This window comes from Chanos chanos, chromosome 1 (genome assembly GCF_902362185.1).
Source record: "Chanos chanos chromosome 1, fChaCha1.1, whole genome shotgun sequence".
Taxonomy (NCBI): Eukaryota; Metazoa; Chordata; class Actinopteri; order Gonorynchiformes; family Chanidae; genus Chanos; species Chanos chanos.
Genome location: NC_044495.1, coordinates 16,951,594 through 16,969,901, shown reverse-complemented (window position 1 = coordinate 16,969,901; position 18,308 = coordinate 16,951,594). Strand labels below are relative to the sequence as shown.

The following is an 18,308-nucleotide window of genomic DNA, read 5'->3' as shown; positions in this document are numbered from 1 at the left end:
GCACAACGTTTGTTCAACTGTTAATCATATATCTGCATTAAAACAAAAGATGTGCGAGTTAGCAGGCTAGCCACATTCTTCACTTTTGAAGCTGAGCTTGGACCAGCTGGAGGACATCATTGTTTGTTACTCGTATCCATTCCTGAAACAATGTCGTGTGAGTACCCAAAACGCCATTAATATAGTTCCGTTACAACGTCGTATTTTTGCTGAAGTTGGGGGGGGGGGGGGGGGGGGGGGGGTGTTGGATTTAAAGTGAAAATGCTCATAAATGAAAGGGTAGCAATAAAAGAGAATGGGTAAATCTGTTATAATCTGTCAAGATACAATTTCAGCAATGTATAAAAAAATAATCTCTTACAGAATATGACGTCTGACACAATTATCATAGGATTCTGGACTCTTATATCTTAAACATTTTGCCTTTGATGCATGACTTAGGAACAAAATAAATGCAGACATTTTACTGCAGGCATTTTATAAGTACAAAATACAGAGGCTCAATAAGAAGCCTTAAACAAGTTAGAAACATCCATGGAGCTCTGGGAGGCAGCTGCTCCACCACACTGCATTGCACAAGCCATGAGTGCAATGGGCAGGACCTATAATCATATGTATGTATGTTTGTATGTAGGTACATACATGTGTGTGTGTGTGTGTGTCTGTATACTTATTTATTTGTTTTTTTATTTTGAAAATGAACAAATGGCTAAAACACACACACACACACATATATACATACATACATACGTACATATACATATACATATACATATATATACATACACACACACACACACACACACACACACACACACACACACACACACACACACATATATATATATATATATATATATATATATATATATATATATATAGCATATATAGCACATATATAAATTAATCAATTCAGCTGTAGAATTAGAAATGAGAAAGACATTTATTTTAAATTCATATTTTCGCATACCCTGAGTCCCAGTGAAATATTTAAGTGTGAAAGCAGACTGAAACGAGACCACACCTAAGATAAAGTGCACAAGCAACAAATCCTCATACTGTTCTCTCTGAAAGCCTGAAAAGGTCTCGTGTTAGAAATCTGTAAATTAATTTGGAGCGTTCATATATGCATGAAAAAAATCTGGTGCCAGACTCAAAACTGGCCGAAAAGGACAAAATGAGAAGTGCAGTCTTTCTCTTTACTACCTGAAAACAATGTGTAATTCTCGTATTATGTCTTATGCAATGAAGGCACATACCTTACTTCAGGAACCAGCAGAGCAGGATCCAGTGAGATAATGGCCTACAGTGAAATGTTCTTAGAATTCTATTTTGCATATTACTGGATCTATCACCCCTGCAGACCGGTGTCTAAGGGAAAGTAATTTTAAGTAAGCATATCCATTAACTCCCATGTCTAAATGTGGCAATATTAATTAGATATCTGAGGCGCCTGGACAGCATATGCCTCTTTAACACAAATCAACAACAAAGTCCGAAACTCGTGATCAGCTATTCTAAAAGAGAACGAGATACCGCACTAACTTTTACCACGCAATTGCCTGGGACAGGTAGAAACACATACGGAAACGAACCCTGCATCACACAGCCTTTTTTTTTTCTTTCGAGCGTTAAATGCGGTGTGTACTTTTAATACAGCGAACGGTTGGTGTAGTATATCTCACGGTCTTCTAAGCAACTTAGAAAAGACATGACTAGAACGCAATATCACTAATTTTCAAATGACTGCAAGGGAACTATTCAGAATTCTCGTGTGTACTGGAGGGAGTCAAGGGCTGAAGTTTGCCAGAAGTCGGTCCAAAAAACGTTCATCTAACCCCACCCACTCTATCTTGTAACAGTACAAGTTTTCGCTCGAACTGAGATAGAGAATTCATCTATTTTTTCCAAAAAGAATCTCAAACAACAAACAATGGGATTTTATGGGTCAACGACAGAGTTTTGCTGAACTACTTAGTGGTTGACTCATATTTCTAATAACTTGTCATCGCTGTTTCAATCATCTTCTCGTTGACAGGTCCAAAATATGAGTGACGCTGGGGACAACGACATTCTTGAGATGGACTCCGAGGATGAGTTGGAGGGAGATACAGAAATTCAGTTAGGGGAGTCTGATGATGTTGGTAAGTCCATTATTGTTTGCCGTCACTCAAGCCTTCGCCCTTTCTGATGAAATAAAAGTGGGGTATGTGGCGTTGTTTCCAAACAACATCCAGTCAGTCATACTTTCCATCGCTTAAACTTCGCCAGGGTTTTCGCCAGAATACATGGTTGTAGGTTCACTTTTGGCAGTCCCACGAAAAAGTACGCAATTGTTGTGGAAATTTAGAGGGTAGAAAGGCGAGCATAACTGTGAACACTTCTTCATAGTGTGTATGACTAACAGCAGCTCCATGTCTTGTTTAAAATAGCGATTTGCTTTGGCATGACTGGCGGTCTTTGGCGATTTATAATGCACTTTTCTTGTCTCTTGGGTAATCGCCATGTTTTAAATGATCCAAAGCGAATAGTTAAGCCCTTTGTGAGGTGCTGGTCGACCTTGCTGGTGTAACGTTTTGAGTAGTCGCCAATGTATCAGTTTTGTTTACTATTGAAACAAATCGATCTTGTTGACTTCTGTAGGAGTGTGTAGTATGAATTCAGGGGTCGAGCGATTGAGCAGCTAAACAAAAAGAACAACCATATGAGGTCATACGTTTACCATTTTTTTCATAGAGCTCTGAGACACCTTCGCAGTTTTCTGTGGTAATTAATGGATTATAAACAGCACAAGAATCTCAGCATTGTATTTGCCTAAGTAAATGTTGACCACATATAATAAAAGCAGCAACACCATTCTCAAGGCTCTCAATCCGTATTCTTTCACGTGCCAAAACATTCGACTCATAAAATGTGTTCGTTCGTACCACACCTTAAGCGAGAGGCCACCTCAAAAACCCACGCCCGCTGTTTTTCCTTATACGTGTGAAGTGATGTTATGTACATCTCAGTCACAAGTGACAAAAACATTCAGGATATGTGTCTTTCTATTGAATGTTGTCATGGGTTTAATTTGCCACTGCCTGTATTCCATGTAAAATATGGGTCATTTTGTCTCATAGCGAAGTACCAAAAAGCGTTTGTGACGTTGCTGTGTGTGTGTGTGTGTGTGTCTGTCTGTCTGTCTGTCTGTCCGTATTTACATGGAGTCCCTTATGAGCAATATGGTGACTGAACATTTATCACAAGCCGTTGCTGTGGGTGATTTTCCAAACAAAACAGCAACATCTGATTCAACTAAAAAAAATACACATCTAACTTTCCTTTGTGGTAATCCAACTTGATTCGTTTTCCATCTGTAAAGTTATGACTGGAATCATTAAATAAAAACAAACTGTACAGTAAGTCTTTCTGTCCTGTAAATGCATAACTAACAACTAAGTGGTTCAAAACAAAGTCTGTTAGAAGGAAAGACTCTCCAGAACTGTTGCCATGTAAGCATAAGAAATTCGTTCAGGTCATTGGTAATGAAGTAAAATAAGTTAAGCTGAATTGTACAGAATTGTATAAAGAATAGAGTAATTTTCTGAAAATCTGTGTGTTGAACATGCCCAATAATCTTCTGATCAATAATGTTTTAATGTTTACAGTTTATTCTGAGGAGTTGCTGCCCACCTACAAGTCTATTCCCGAGGGGGCATCTCTCAGAAAAGTAGCAAAGGTGAGTAAATAAACAAGAGCCAAACAAAAGCTGAACAAAACACAGGTTTGGGTGAATGCTATTCTCATGTGAAAACCCAACTGACAGAAAAGTCAACTTGGTATCTTAAGATCCTTTTCTGTTACAGAGCACTTTTGTGTTCCTGTAGCAGTTCTGTTCTTACGGCATGTTAAGCCATCAAATCAATACACCCAATCCTTGTGTCCGCTCTGGCCTCATATATTCAGCTTCTGGGAGAATACATGGTTTATCACCATGGTAGTATATCTTGGATGCTGTTAAAATCACTATATCACTTGTCAGTTATGAACAGACAGTTGGTAGGCTAGGGCTGATGTTAGTGAGGGTGGAGTCACCGTCTAAAAGATTCTTCTCCACGGCCAGTTGGTTGTTTTTTTTTTCACATTGCACTGTGAGGTCGCCTCAGGAACTTGTGAAACTGCACTAGATTCAAGCCAAAATTTTCCAGTACTTGTGCCACCTTAACTTAGAATAAAAATTTATATAATACCATGGATGTTCCCATTGTACAGGTTGACTTCAATGGCAGGCCCGATTCGCTGTTCTTCAATGATGGGAAACGCAGGATTGACTTTGTGTTGGTGTATGAAGATGAGAGCAAGGAGCATGAGAAAGGACGAACAATCCAAAGGAAAAAAGTAAGTTTTCTGTCACATCATCGAAAGAGTAGACCAGGCCTTCCTCAGGCAGAAGATGACAGATGCCACAAGGTCAACACATGATGTGTACAACTCCTCTCTTTGTCTCATTTGTGCTTTGCGTTTTGGTTTCAGCTGTTGGGCTCTAAAACCTATAAACAATCGATCTCCCAGTTTTTCAGTGGCAAAAAGGGAGATCGATTGTTTATAGGTTTTCAGAGAAAGTTGGTTAATTTAATCAATAATAGATTTTTTTCCATAGATATAAAGGCATTTTCTCCCTCAGTGTTTTCATTGGGAATATACTATACTTGTAGGAGGCTTTTGTCGTGTGATGGGTTTGTCCGAAAGAGTATGGAATTTCTCATTATTACACATGACTGACACAACAAAGATTGTTTTCTCAGCTGAAAAGATGTTTAAAAGAGCAATTACAGTAAGGAGGGAGTATAAAATTAATGCATATTACTAAAACGGTTCAGATGGTAGAAACTAGAGCCCAACCGATAAATCGGCATGCTGATATTATGGGCCGATATGATATAATTGCAGATAAATCAGAATCGGCGTTTATAAGGCCGATAAATGACAATTAAAAAAGAGACGGAAGATGGATCCTTCAACCATGTTATGACATTCATCTCAGCCATGAATGCCGCAGTAACTTGAAAGTCAGTAATCAGTCAAAATTACCTTTAATGTTACGGTAGTTGAGTGGTGTAGACTAAGTGGTTGACAAACTTGATTGTAGATTTATTTATGAAACAGCATGGTAGTTCTAGCGAGTAAACAAACAATCGTCCTGTCATTTCTCCCTCGTCTCTTCTAAAAATTCTCTGACAACATCGCTTAGAGCAGTTTATAACACTATCCATTGCTAAATTACGTTACCGACAAAGCAAGCTAATGCCATGTTTATCAGTGGCAGACCATTAACGTTAATGGGTGACTAAACTGTAGCATTTAACTTATTCTGCCTTAATGAAGCAATCCTAAATATATCTGCAACTTGCATGTCTGTAGGTACAGTTGGTGCGTTGGAAATTATTAAACCAGAGGAGACACGTAAATAAATGTGAGCTGAACATGTATCTAACATAGCTTGGCGGCCAAACAAAGTTATCTAGTTTCTCTTTCAGACGTGTAGTGTGAAATCCCAAAGTCGCAAGTCCTCGATATGACATGACTACAGTCATGTAGTATTAGATGCATTCAACAGCAGTGTTTACTCTAGCTCACTGTATCAGTTTACTGCATTGTTTCTAAAAACTTAAATGTATTTTGTTGTACCTTTGTTCAAAGTACTACTTATGGCAATAAAACAAGTTTATTTTTAAATTGCATTATGTTATGTTATCTTGGTGAGGACTCTTATGTAACTACACATAAACAAAGATTTTCCCTAACATTTGTTATGTTTTGTGTTTCTGGAAAAAAAAGAACATTGGCCGATATATCTAATTGGATTTTTAAATCATCAAATATCAAAATCGTTATCGGTCCGAAAAATCCTATATTGGTCAGGCTCTAGACGAAACACAAACCTCTCCTAATAAAAGGTTTCTCAAAGATTTGGATCTAAACAGAATTCTGCCATTTTTGCTCTCTCCCTGACATAAGAAACACAAACACTATAATTACATGTGTCCTCACCTTCAGTTTATCAACACATATAAATAGATCGATAGCAAAACCAACCGATGAAGATAATTTGTTGCTCAGTATTTAGCTTTAACAGAGGGTTGGGAGCTAGTGAGTAACATAGTCCCAGTATGACAATGAAAAACATGTGAATAAAAACATTTTGAAATAAATTTGAGATATCGTTACAGTTGGGGCATGATCAGTTTTATTTAACAAATTCATGATTATTGACCAAGATAATGAATATTTGAATTGGTGTACATTGGAGAATGTATTGTAGTTATATGTATATAGTATATGTTGTGATCTGCACTCTATAGTTTGCCTCTGGTGGTTAGGATCTGTACCTTTGTTGTGTGGTTTTCACAGCTGCACAGCAGCACTCATAACTACAGCACTTACTCAACAAGATTGTCTGTTGTCTCATGGTTAGCTATGCACATGGTGTATGTTTTCTCTGTCGCTTTGCATTAAGACATCTCCAAAATGAATAAATGTAAATATAAAGTTTAAATCACATTATATTTTATTATTTATAATATGTCGTTACATGTAATACAGTGTACATTGGCATATATGTTATAGCATAGTTTGTTTAAGGGCTCTTAAGCGTATCCTTGTTGTACTGCTTTGTTAGAAGGTCTTCACAGTTTAGGAGCTGTAACCACAGATAGCATCTGAGGTCTCGAGTCATTCTGGAAAGGAAGGGGCTGTCTAAAAAAAAATGCCCCTCAAGGTTAAAAAACAGTCTGTCTGCTGGCTAGAAATTTCACAATATCTTTCACAACAAGTGGTGGTGGTATTTCTTAAGTATGTGAGGATGTCTTTAATTTTTCTGTGGTAGCTCTTGACACAGTCCAGTCATTTACTGACTTGTACACACACGTACACTCGGTGACTCAGCCTGATTACAGTTCTTGCTAATGCAAGTACAATTGTAGGTGCAGAATGGTTTGATGCAGAATGTACTTTAATGATGCACAACTGATAAGAGTTAATCATTGCCAACAGAGACGGAGGCAGTACTTTGAGGCCAGTTTGATGAAGATGGGCGTGGAGCTGGAGGCAACACCATCTGTAAGTTAAATATCTAGGGCTTTATTTGAAGAAATGCAAAAACAAAGAGCATGACTGGCTGTGCTTTTGGAGCATGACTGGCCGTGCTTTTTGAGCGTCACTCATACATGTTGTCTCCCAGTCATCACACTGTAGCAACCAGAAAGAAAGACCATCATATCCATGATATTTTCAGAGAGCGTTGGAGTGAAATGACTGTGTGTGTAGAGTGTTATGCAGGTGTAGTCATCGTGTAATCCAGTGTACATATTACAGGTGACTGTACAGAGTGGTCCCTCTCTTGTTGCTGTCTGTCCATACAGGTAGTGGATGAGAAGCTGTTCTATATAAAGGTGCATATGCCATGGGATGTGCTGTGCACATACGCTGAAGTCCTCCATATTAAGCTGCCCATCCAGCCCAATGACCTGGCCTCTGATTCATCTCCATTCAACTGTGTCACTAAGTACTTCAGTCCCAGTGAAGACGTCATAGCTAAAGAGACAGAGTTTTTCACTGCACCCTTTGCAAGGGACAGGATCGACTGTTTCTATGTTAAAGACAAAGAACAGTTCTTTACCCCTGCCATGAGGAGCAGAATGGTATGTCCTCCTTTATCACTGAGTAGATAAAAAAATTATATACTGAGTATTGTCTGCTGATTACTTTTGTTAACTTGATAGCCACAGCAATGCAAAAGGATGTCTTAAAGTGAAAAATGCATTAGTGACGAATTAATGAAGTGCAGGTTGTCTTATGTGAGCCGTTTAGAGGTTAAAGTAGCTTTTATTATTGTCTGTAACAACTGTGAAATATTGTTAATTTAGTCCTGCCATAAGGGAGTATTTGACATTCTGTTTGTTTGTTTGCTTGTTTGTTTGTTTGTTTTTAATTCAGGCCTACTACATCCTTTGCCGAGCACCATATGAGGTGAAGGGACAGATAAAGAAGTTTGGTATTAACAAACTTCTAGATGGAGGAGTATATAAAGCAGCATATCCTCTTCATGATGTAAGTGTTGGGGAGGGAGGAGCAAGATAATCACTGCTGATGATGATTGGTCTGTGTAATTTCTCTGCTCAACCTACATAAGTGGTAGAGACACTGGCACTTCCTGTTTGTTATTTGTTTTACATCGGTGCTTAACACACAAAAAGCAGGGTACCCAGCCCCGGGTGACTGGGGAGAACTCTTCCTCCGGACTACCCGACCGGCGGTGCCCAGTGTGGGAAACAGCACAGCCTGAATCTTTAGGAGCAGACGGACACTCTTCAGATTCCCCTGTCGTCTGTCCTTATCTATCCCCAAGCTCGCTCCTTTAACTGAGACCTGACTGATCTCTTGTTGAGCCGTCAGCCGTGTCTCCTTTGGGTTTCCCACCATTATTCTACTGCCAGTAGTGCTTCCACTGTTTTTGGCCAGCCATGTGGTTTTGTTGTTGTTGTTGTTGTTGTTGTTACCTCGGGAAGAGCTGTTGCTGTCGCTGAGTGTGGTGCTGAGGCAGCCTTGCCCAGTGGAGTTTGGGCACAGCACCGATCCTCCGAGGTGCAGCCTTCACAACATCAAAATTTGAACAAGGACTCCTGCTCTCTGTGCCTGAAATGTGATCTCCCTCTTAGCGTGTGGTGAGAGATATGTACACAAAAACAAGAGCAGACCAGCAATGTGGATCAGCAGTAGATAGAGCCGTCCTTGAAATTGCAGGACAGTGTAAATCCAAAGGGAACTTATTTCTTCTAATTTTGGTTGATTTAAAAGAATGTTATAGATGAAAACATTGTAGCAACAAGCTTTGAGATTTTTTTTGACTGGCCAATATAAATTGTAATTTATTAATCTGTAATTTCCTAAACTGTGTAATTTGTTAATATATCTCTGTGTGGACTGGTAGCATCCAGGTAGCATCACAGGCTGCAGGGTTAGGCTAGGGGTCTGATCTAATGAGGTTTTGCTGCTGTTTCAGTATGTGTAAAAGTGTGTAAAAGGTATTAAAATAGGCTTAAAATAGGCTTTTCACATGTGGGCATTTTACCTTTCAGACTATAGATTAGATTACAATGGCCTCTGTTGGAAGGTGCTTGAAAATTAATTTAAAAAAAAAAAACAAAAAAAAAACGTTTTTGATAACTTTGAAGAAACACCTCATTTTTAGCATTATCTCTTTAGTCATGGACATTTACAGTGTACATATGTAACAGTATGTTATGAATGTGTTGCACAAATGCATATGATATTAACGTGTATAGGTATATTTGCTATACAGTGCAGGTTTAATGTGAAGTCTGAGGAAGCCAGCTGCCCCAATGAGAGGTTCCTGCTGTATAATGAGTGGGCTCACCCTAAATGCTTCTACAAGATGCAGCCACTGGACCTGATCAGGTGCTGTGTTGTATGGTATAGTGTGTGTGTGTGTGTGTGTGTGTGTGTATGTGTGTGTGTGTGTGCGTGAGAATGTGGTGTATTTTACACATGAATGTGCAGTGTGTACAGTGTTTTATGCTGTGTAACAAAGTTCCTCCTGGTGTTTGTGTAATAGCACTGACTCAGTTTGAATTATTCCCTTTGTGGTTGACTGCTATTACTGCTGTCTCTACTGCCAGTTCCTCAGAACATGATTAAAAACATTTCTTTCTTCCTGCAGAAAGTACTATGGGGAGAAGATTGGTGTTTACTTTGCCTGGTTGGGTTTCTACACCCTAATGCTTGCCGTGGCTGCTTTTGTTGGGCTTTGCTGTTTCATTTATGGCTATCAAACCCGAGAGAGCAGCACCTGGAGGTACTAAGTCAGGCGAGCAATCTTTTCTTGACTGTATGAATATGCCAAACGGTTCTAGATGTGTCTGTTAAACAGCTTATGATTCAGCAATGAATTAAAAATGTAATCGATTAATGAAATCTCTTAAAATGTTCAAATCAGTGGTTATGGTCATATGTTAACAGTGAGACTGAATGACTGACTGCTTTATGCATTGACTGTAAACCTTGGGTTTGTATCTGTTGCATGGTCTTCCTGCATGGATTTGCGGAGTACTTCTATCTAGCTTGCAGTTGTTTTTTTATTTTATGGCTTTCATTTTAATCAGTTAACACTTTTCAATGTGGTTCTGTTGGACAGCAAAGAGGTTTGTGATCCTATGATTGGTGGGCAAATCATCATGTGCCCACAGTGTGACCAGAAATGCCCCTACTGGAGGCTGAATAGCACCTGTGAAACCTCTAAAGTGGGTACCATGAAATAAATATTAAAAAATAACATGACATCCACCACTTTTTTTTAAACTATGATATCACTAAACGCAATCTCAGGCACAAGTCTTTTGGGTTTACAAGCACAACTCGAGGTTAAAGAGACTAATACAAATTTACAGTTGGAAGATGACTTACAGTTTTTTTTTGTGATACCATTGCCTCAAAATAGTGTTACCCTTGTCTTTGATTGTACAGTTTACATTTGACAGTGGAATAGAGATGTACTGGAGGTCTTGTTATTGTTTTGTTTACTGCAGGAACTCTGCATATTTGACAACTATGGGACACTAGTGTTTGCTGTGTTCATGGCAATTTGGGGTGAGTGACATAAATTCATATTTGAACAATGTATGACTTGGCTCTGTCTACTCGTACATTAGCATGGTTTCCTTAAAGAGATATCTGAGTGCTGTATGCCCAGGCGGGACTGTGTTTTTAATGGGACAATTTACCAATCAGGCAAAGAAAGTATGAAAGAATGTATAACAGTCGCAGTTTTGCACAGAGAAGAATGACAAGTCTAAAGTGTTAAAGAAAGTATGAAGCAATGCATAGCAGACTTATTCTTGTACAGAGAAGAGTGATAAGTTGAAAGTGTTACGTTTCACCGTATTTACGGTGTGGTTTCTCGCGCTGCCTCTCAGTGACCCTGTTCCTGGAGTTCTGGAAACGTTACCAGGCCGAGCTGGAGTATGAATGGGACACTGTGGAGTTTCTTGAACAAGAGGAGCAGCCACGACCTGAGTATGAGGCCAAGTGTGTCTATGAGAGAATCAACCCTGTCACACGGGTAAGAGAGTCAAGACTTTCACAAAGGGCTAATGGGACAGTTAGGTTACAGAGGTAATATTTGGAGTAGAGAGTCGAGAGAGGTGCTGATTTATTGAAAAGGAAAGAACAGACAGATACCGTAAAAAGTCAGTAAAAGGCATGTGAAAAATGTGATGTTTTTTCAGTTCCTTTATTGTTTCCTTGGCAGACAAAGGAGAAAGTCCCATTTACAACTTGTGGAAAATGTCTGCGAGTGTCCTGTGGGATTGGCACAGTGTTATTCTGGGTAATGTCACCACTTCCTGTCGCCTTCTGATGGATGCATTTATGAAATGAGAATGTACAAAATGAAATCAGAAAAGAGTAGAAAAACAATTTACGAAATATCTGATTGTTGGTTAACTTAGTCTCAAATATAATTACACTTAGACTGCCTCAACATTTCTTCAGCTGGCATCAGACTGATCTGTACATGACATGAAACTGTGCATCTGACTCTCAAAAACAACTTTAAGATGAAAGTGAGAACAAACAGAACTGCTCACATTCTATGGGGAACAGTCATTGGCTGGCTGAGATCATGTGGTCATTCTGGTGGTGATGCTTTGGTCTTTTGCTGTAGGTGCTGTTGATCATTGCATCTATGGTGGCAGTCATCGTGTACCGCCTGGCTGTGTTCTTAGCATTCTCGAAAAAAATGCCTAGTGGCCTGCAGGACCTTGAGCCTCTTAAAGAGTATGTCACCCCACAGATGGCAACTTCCGTCTCTGCATCTGTCATCAGCTTTGTCATCATCATGATCCTCAACTACTTTTACGAGAGGGTTGCCATCTGGATCACAGACTTTGGTGAGGTCCAGCACCAAAGACATATATACACAGTGACACCATAGCCACATTTCCATGTTTATTACAATATTTACACATTTATTTCAGTATTTACACATTTATTCCAGTATTTACTCACTTATTCCAGTATTTACATGTTTATTTTAAAGTCACATTTACTAGCCAATGCAGATTTATACAGTGTTTATACAATGACTCCAGATTCAAAATGACAGGTAAAACTAAGGCATGACTATAATAAGTTTATGACATATTAGATGTAATTGTTATCAGTTGAGATATTATACAAAACATAATTTGTTATGATTGGATTTTAGACAATGGAATAAAAGTTCATGTAAAATGTTGTTCAATGCTGATATTAATGAAGTAGCAATGACAAAGCCTTCCTGAATGTGTCCCAGAGTTACCACGTACGAAAACAGAGTATGAGAACAGCCTAACTCTGAAGATGTTCCTGTTCCAGTTTGTGAATTATTACTCCTCCTGTTTCTACATTGCCTTCTTTAAGGGCAAAGTGGTTGGTTACCCAGGCAAACCTGTTTATTTACTGGGAAGGTACAGGAATGAGGAGGTGAGTATGCTCCATTCAAATCAACAAATCATTATTTATGTAATAGAATAGCCAGTTAAGCAGTTTAGACACTGGGAAAAGTGATGAGTAATAAGTGAAGTCCAACCTCCTTAACACAGCACAAGATTACATTGTAGTGTGCAGTGAAGCATAGGCAGAGTAGTTTGATAAGAGCATTTTGCTTTTGTTCTGTCAGTGTGACCCAGGAGGCTGCCTGATTGAGCTGACCACTCAGCTGACTGTCATTATGGGTGGCAAGGCTATCTGGAACAACATACAGGAAGTGCTGCTCCCGTAAGCCTCACTCTCACTGGCACATGCTTTTATACATCATTCCTCTTCAACATAGCCTCAGGAGACTCGAGTCTCACGCCAGTGACTTGGCACTGACCAGTAGTGCACGATTTGATTTACTCCCTTTATTATGAGTGTAAAGCATTTATTATGGTGCCAATATCACAACTGTAACACAGCATTGTACATGTACAGCAATGCCTATAGTACTGTATTTTTGATAAATTGAAGGATGTGTATCTGATGAGGAAATATATCTTATCAGGTGGCTGAAGAATGTAATTTTCCGGCACTGCACTCAGGTACATTCAGAGAAAATAATCCCACGCTGGGAGCAGGATTACCAGCTCCAGCCACTGGGGAAGCTGGGCCTGTTTTATGAGTACCTGGAAATGGGTAAGCACTACTGACACCAAAAGTCTTTTTAGGGTCTGTTTTCTATCGATGGGTGTTTATCCTATCAACTTATAGAGAGGAGTTTCCTATCTATAATATTTTACATAGTAATTGATTGTAACTGGGTTATTTTTCCACAGGGGTGGAATGAATGCCAGGGCTGTGGTTGGAATGCTTGAATATCATGTTTCCATAGTGATGTAATTTGACATAGTATGTTTTACATTTCCACAGTGATCCAGTTTGGCTTTGTGACTCTATTTGTGGCCTCATTTCCCCTGGCTCCTCTCTTGGCTCTGGTTAATAATCTGTTTGAGATCCGGGTGGATGCCTGGAAGATCACAACACAGTTTCGACGCATAGTGCCTGAGAAAGCTCAGGACATTGGTGCATGGCAGCCCATCCTCCAGGGTGTTGCCATTTTAGCAGTGGCAACAAATGTGAGTGAATACAGAGGAGAAACTTCTTCTCACACTTTAAACTGGATGTTTAGCTAACATGAATCCAAAGCTAACATGAGTTCAAACTGTCAAAGTAACTTTTAACAATCACTGTGATTGATATAAAAAGATCATAATATCACTGTGGAATTTTCCACATATTGTCATCTTCAGGCAGCAATAATTGCCTTCACCTCAGACATGATCCCTCGGCTGGTGTATTACTGGTCCTTCTCTGTGGCACCGTATGCGGAGAACTCCACCCATACAATGGAGGGCTACATCAACAGCACACTCTCTGTGTTTAATATTACGGACTTCACCAATGCAACGAGGCCTGATGACAATTATCATTGGGTCAATTTAACCACCTGCAGGTACAAAATAGTTATTATATATATATTTTTACAAGATAACTGTACATCTGTTTGCACCAGCTGACACTGCTTTCAGACATGCTGTTGGTGTGAGTCTGTACTCTTCAACTTCCGCAATGTGATTAATACTCTGTTTCATTCAGGTACCGAGATTTCAGAAATCCACCTGGGCACCCCAAACAATATGAATACACCATTTACTACTGGCACGTCATTGCTGCCAAACTTGCTTTTATTATTGTTGTGGAGGTATGAAAATTTGAGCTACAGATGTAATTACTACTTGATACCATTTTATTTGTACAATTAATGATCAGGTTGTAAAAATTTTGAAACTGAGTTGTTTTTTTGTTTTTTTTCATAGAGTCATACCATTTGCATTACTAAGCAAGTGTAAGCATTGTTTGAGAATACAAAAATACATTAGAATCAAAAGGCAGATACAAGAGCTATCTCTATGTAAACTTACAAATGCATGTATCACTCTCCTTAATACTTACTCGGCTGATTCATTGATTCTTTCTACCGCTTTTATCAATGAGTGATTAAAGAGCTTCTCTCCCTTCTCTTCTTAGCACATAGTGTACCTCACCAAATTTGTGCTGTCCTACGTGATCCCAGATGTGCCATACGCTGTAAAGGAGCAGATTAAACGAGAGCGCTACCTGACACAGGTTATCCTCCACGAGGCAAATCTGAAACTGGTCACAAAGCACCTCAAACCTATGACTGACCAGATCCTTCAGCAGACTGAGAACGTGGATGTGGAAGACACCCTGTAAACTGTGACTGTAAACCCACCTGAAGAAATTCACTCTGAAATTCTGGGAGAGACAAGCTAAAAAAAAAAAAATGTGAAACTAAGAAATCAATGTTGAGGTTTAGTTCAGTCGGTGTCTTGTCTGTCTGGTGCTGTATACAGAGGATGTTCACAAGATCCAGTGAACAGTCTTGCTACAGAGGGGCTCTTGAAGGTAACCGGTAATTATTACCAGTAATATGGAAGATGTCCAGTAATTGTTGCTATTTTGTTGATCATAATCTCTCCGACATTCACAAACTTTTGATTTCGAGAACACAAAAAGTGACTGTTTTCCATGGTTAGTGTTCACTAATTGATGCCTGAGTGGTGTCACTGACCAGAAGTCTATGCACAGAACCCTGTAAATTTTACAGTATTGCCAAAGATCTGCAGCAGAATTTACTGAATGCATATGAATATTTCCATGTATAGTCAATGGCACATCTTCCTCTGTCTAAAATTAAGGACCTTGTGATAAATAAGTATAAAAAGCACAGTGAAAAAGAATCTCATTCTCAACAAGAAAAGGATCTAAAAAATTTTTAAAGCATATAGTATTGTGTGCTCAATAATTCAGTATACTTTAAATGCCACGTTGCTTAGGGACTTCATGAACTGAGCCATCAACCACCTGTACACAGCCCTGATGTGTGTGCATACACTTGCCAGCCACATCTAGGGATTTAAAATGATAAAAACCAATTACAGGATTGACCAGAGCAAAGCTCTTCTCCTCCTTTCTTGCCTAACCCAACTGAGCCCACTTCCCCTCCACTATATTAATGGCATGATTTTACACGCGCATATGACTTATGTGATTTGTGTTGCTTTTCTTCACGTATTGCATTTATTGCCAGTTGCACTTCTATAGTCATGTGAGATAATGTGTGTGTGATAGATCGTAATCCAGAAGTGTTAGGTATGCTGAGCTCTCTTATGCTCCTGAATGAGTGGAAGAAAATCAACCCTAATCCTGTTATATTTGTTACTCACCAAAGCAATTCATGGTGTTGAATTGTAAGAGTTTCTGACATAATACTAACCACTTTTTTATTTTTAATTGCACTAAAATATTCACAGTGCCTTATTCTGTATTAAAATATCATCTGTCTGTGTTTATTTAACAACAACTTTTTGGGACAACGTGCTTACTGTGGCAGATGACAATCACTATGTTTTATAATGGTTTTTTTTTAATATTTTGCCTGTTATGTGTTGTTATGCATTATGTTAAATAAATGTCATGTTCAGTGTTACAGATACATATGTCAAAGTGCAAAGTGTTTTTTTTTCCCAGTGTATTTAAAGGTATAATTAAGTTGTCATATCACCAGTCAAACTAACAAGAGATGCGGATGGAAAATCCAACGCTCTATAATACTGATGATTCCTACAGTGAATAAACTCACCTTGTTTTTAAGTTAAATGAGTTCTTGCACTAGTAGTCATTATTAATGAGCTATTAATAGATGTTGGTTTAGTCTATCTATTGTGGGGTGTTGAGTGCTCTGGGAGGAAGTAAGTTTTATTTATCTGTCCCAGTACATTAAAACAAAGTCACCGCAGGCTAAATGACAAGGTCATAGATATACTCAGGTATGCTTTTTCTCACACCACAGCAGAGGACAGGGCTTAAAGACCTGAGGTTTAGGCTGCTGCTCTAGTCCCTGACCTATTGCAGTGTTTGCACCTCTAAATCTTATTTGACAGCTGAAGTTTCACAGTCACGCATACTATTAGGTCAGCATGATCAAGACTTGACAAATCCGAGACATATGAATGAGAAAAGAAGTTCTGAACTGCCTGATCTCATTGTATTACATGATTATTTATGCAAAAACTACTAAAGCTGCTGTGTTCACCAAAAAAGTTGTATTTATGTGATTTAAGTAGCGATGTAATATTTACATATAGGGATTAATTTGAATTGTGCCACCTCTACTGCTGGCTAAACAAAAAAAGGTATTTTATTCATTGTAAATGCTGCTTACAAGGCACCAAGGGTCACTGAATGTATCATGTGATATGGAATTTCCCATTAACTTTTAAATTTAAATCTCAGTTCTTAATGGGGGGAGCCCCTGGCCTAAGGGGTAGAGAGGCAGGCTTGCGACCGACAGGTCACCAGCTCGGTTCCTTGGGCAAGGCACTTAACCCCCCAACTGCTCACAGTGTGTGTGGGCAATCACAGAGATTTAATCTTTTAATCCTCAATCTTTAATTTAATGTAATGATAGTAGTGATTATATAACACTAGACACTGAAGATTTAAAATACACTTTTGGGTGTATTTTATGGATTTTGGGCTGCTGATCATGAAAATCGCCTTAAAATGTTCCTATTGCATACGGTTTTGTAGATATTTTGTAGATTGCCTACAAAGCAACCTGTTTTGGTCAGTCCAAGCATTCCTGGGCGTGCACCCAGTGTAGCTGCTATGCAAATGTTGTCTTAGGCATGACTGGTCATGCTTAGTCAGCTTAGATGCTGGCAGACAGGCTATGAATGCCGTTCACATTTACAGATGCTGTTTGGACGCATGTTGATGCATGAGTTCTTCAGGCAATAGCATAGAGAGTATACTTAACAATAGGACTTATTGTCTTCAGGAATATTTAATACAGCAGAAATGTCTCGTCAATGTCACCACAGCTTGGATACATTCTGTTATATCTGTGGCAAGTATACGCACCATGACTGAACTTATTAAGAGAGCCTTTGAGCTCTACTTTGAATGTTAAAATGGTGATCAAGACAAACCCTGGGTTCCTCACATTTGTTGTGCAACATGTGCAGTCAACCCGAGAGCTTGGCTCAGAGGCACGTGGAAGTCAATGCCATTTGCAGTCCCAGGGCTTCACGGTGGCCCAGTGGTTGGCGCCGTTGGTTCACAGCAAGAAGGCCCTTGGTTTGAATCCCAGGAGTTTGCATGTTCTTCCTGTGCTCTGGCTTCTTCCCATCATCAAAGACATGTATGCTAGGATTAGTACTCTTTGACCAAGGCACTGGCCCCGGGTGTCTGCAGCTGCCCACTGCTCCTAGTGCATAGGATGGGTTAAATGCAGAGGCTGCTCACTGCTGTAGTATCACCAATGATATGGTGATATTTTTAACGTCTTCTCCAGTAGAAATAAGAAATCTATTGCATCAGCCATGAGAGACCAGTGTCACATGATGACAGTTTGCAGTTTGCCTGTACCAAAGCCACCAAAGATATGGAGCCTCGATGAGGCAGATGAAGATGCCACAACACATGAACCAGATGTGGAAAATGACACTGATCCAGATGTTGAATCCTTTTTGCCTGGTTATCCTCACCTGATAATGTAGCCAGAATGAAATGACCTGGTTAGGCACTTAGATTTGTCAGATTATGCATTATGCGATTAAACATGTGAAATTCATCAAGTTATTTTAATTTTACTCCAAATTGTGTTCAGCTTGACACTGTCTATTACAAGCTGATTTTTTTTTCAG

General features: G+C 39.1%; 1 protein-coding gene across 1 annotated transcript; it reads left to right on the top strand.

The window, feature by feature from the left end:
• The first annotated feature begins 2,069 nt into the window (after positions 1-2,069).
• On the top strand, positions 2,070-14,811 carry ano6 (anoctamin 6). The gene is made up of 20 exons (XM_030766219.1): positions 2,070-2,144; positions 3,651-3,721; positions 4,255-4,380; positions 7,036-7,101; positions 7,404-7,682; positions 7,978-8,091; positions 9,344-9,459; positions 9,722-9,856; positions 10,196-10,301; positions 10,587-10,647; positions 10,974-11,119; positions 11,309-11,386; positions 11,723-11,948; positions 12,353-12,522; positions 12,719-12,816; positions 13,082-13,212; positions 13,447-13,652; positions 13,827-14,029; positions 14,173-14,278; positions 14,605-14,811. The coding sequence occupies exons 1-20, from the start codon at positions 2,081-2,083 to the stop codon at positions 14,809-14,811; spliced, it is 2,709 nt and encodes a 902-aa protein (XP_030622079.1). The 5' UTR covers positions 2,070-2,080.
• Positions 14,812-18,308: the final 3,497 nt, after the last annotated feature.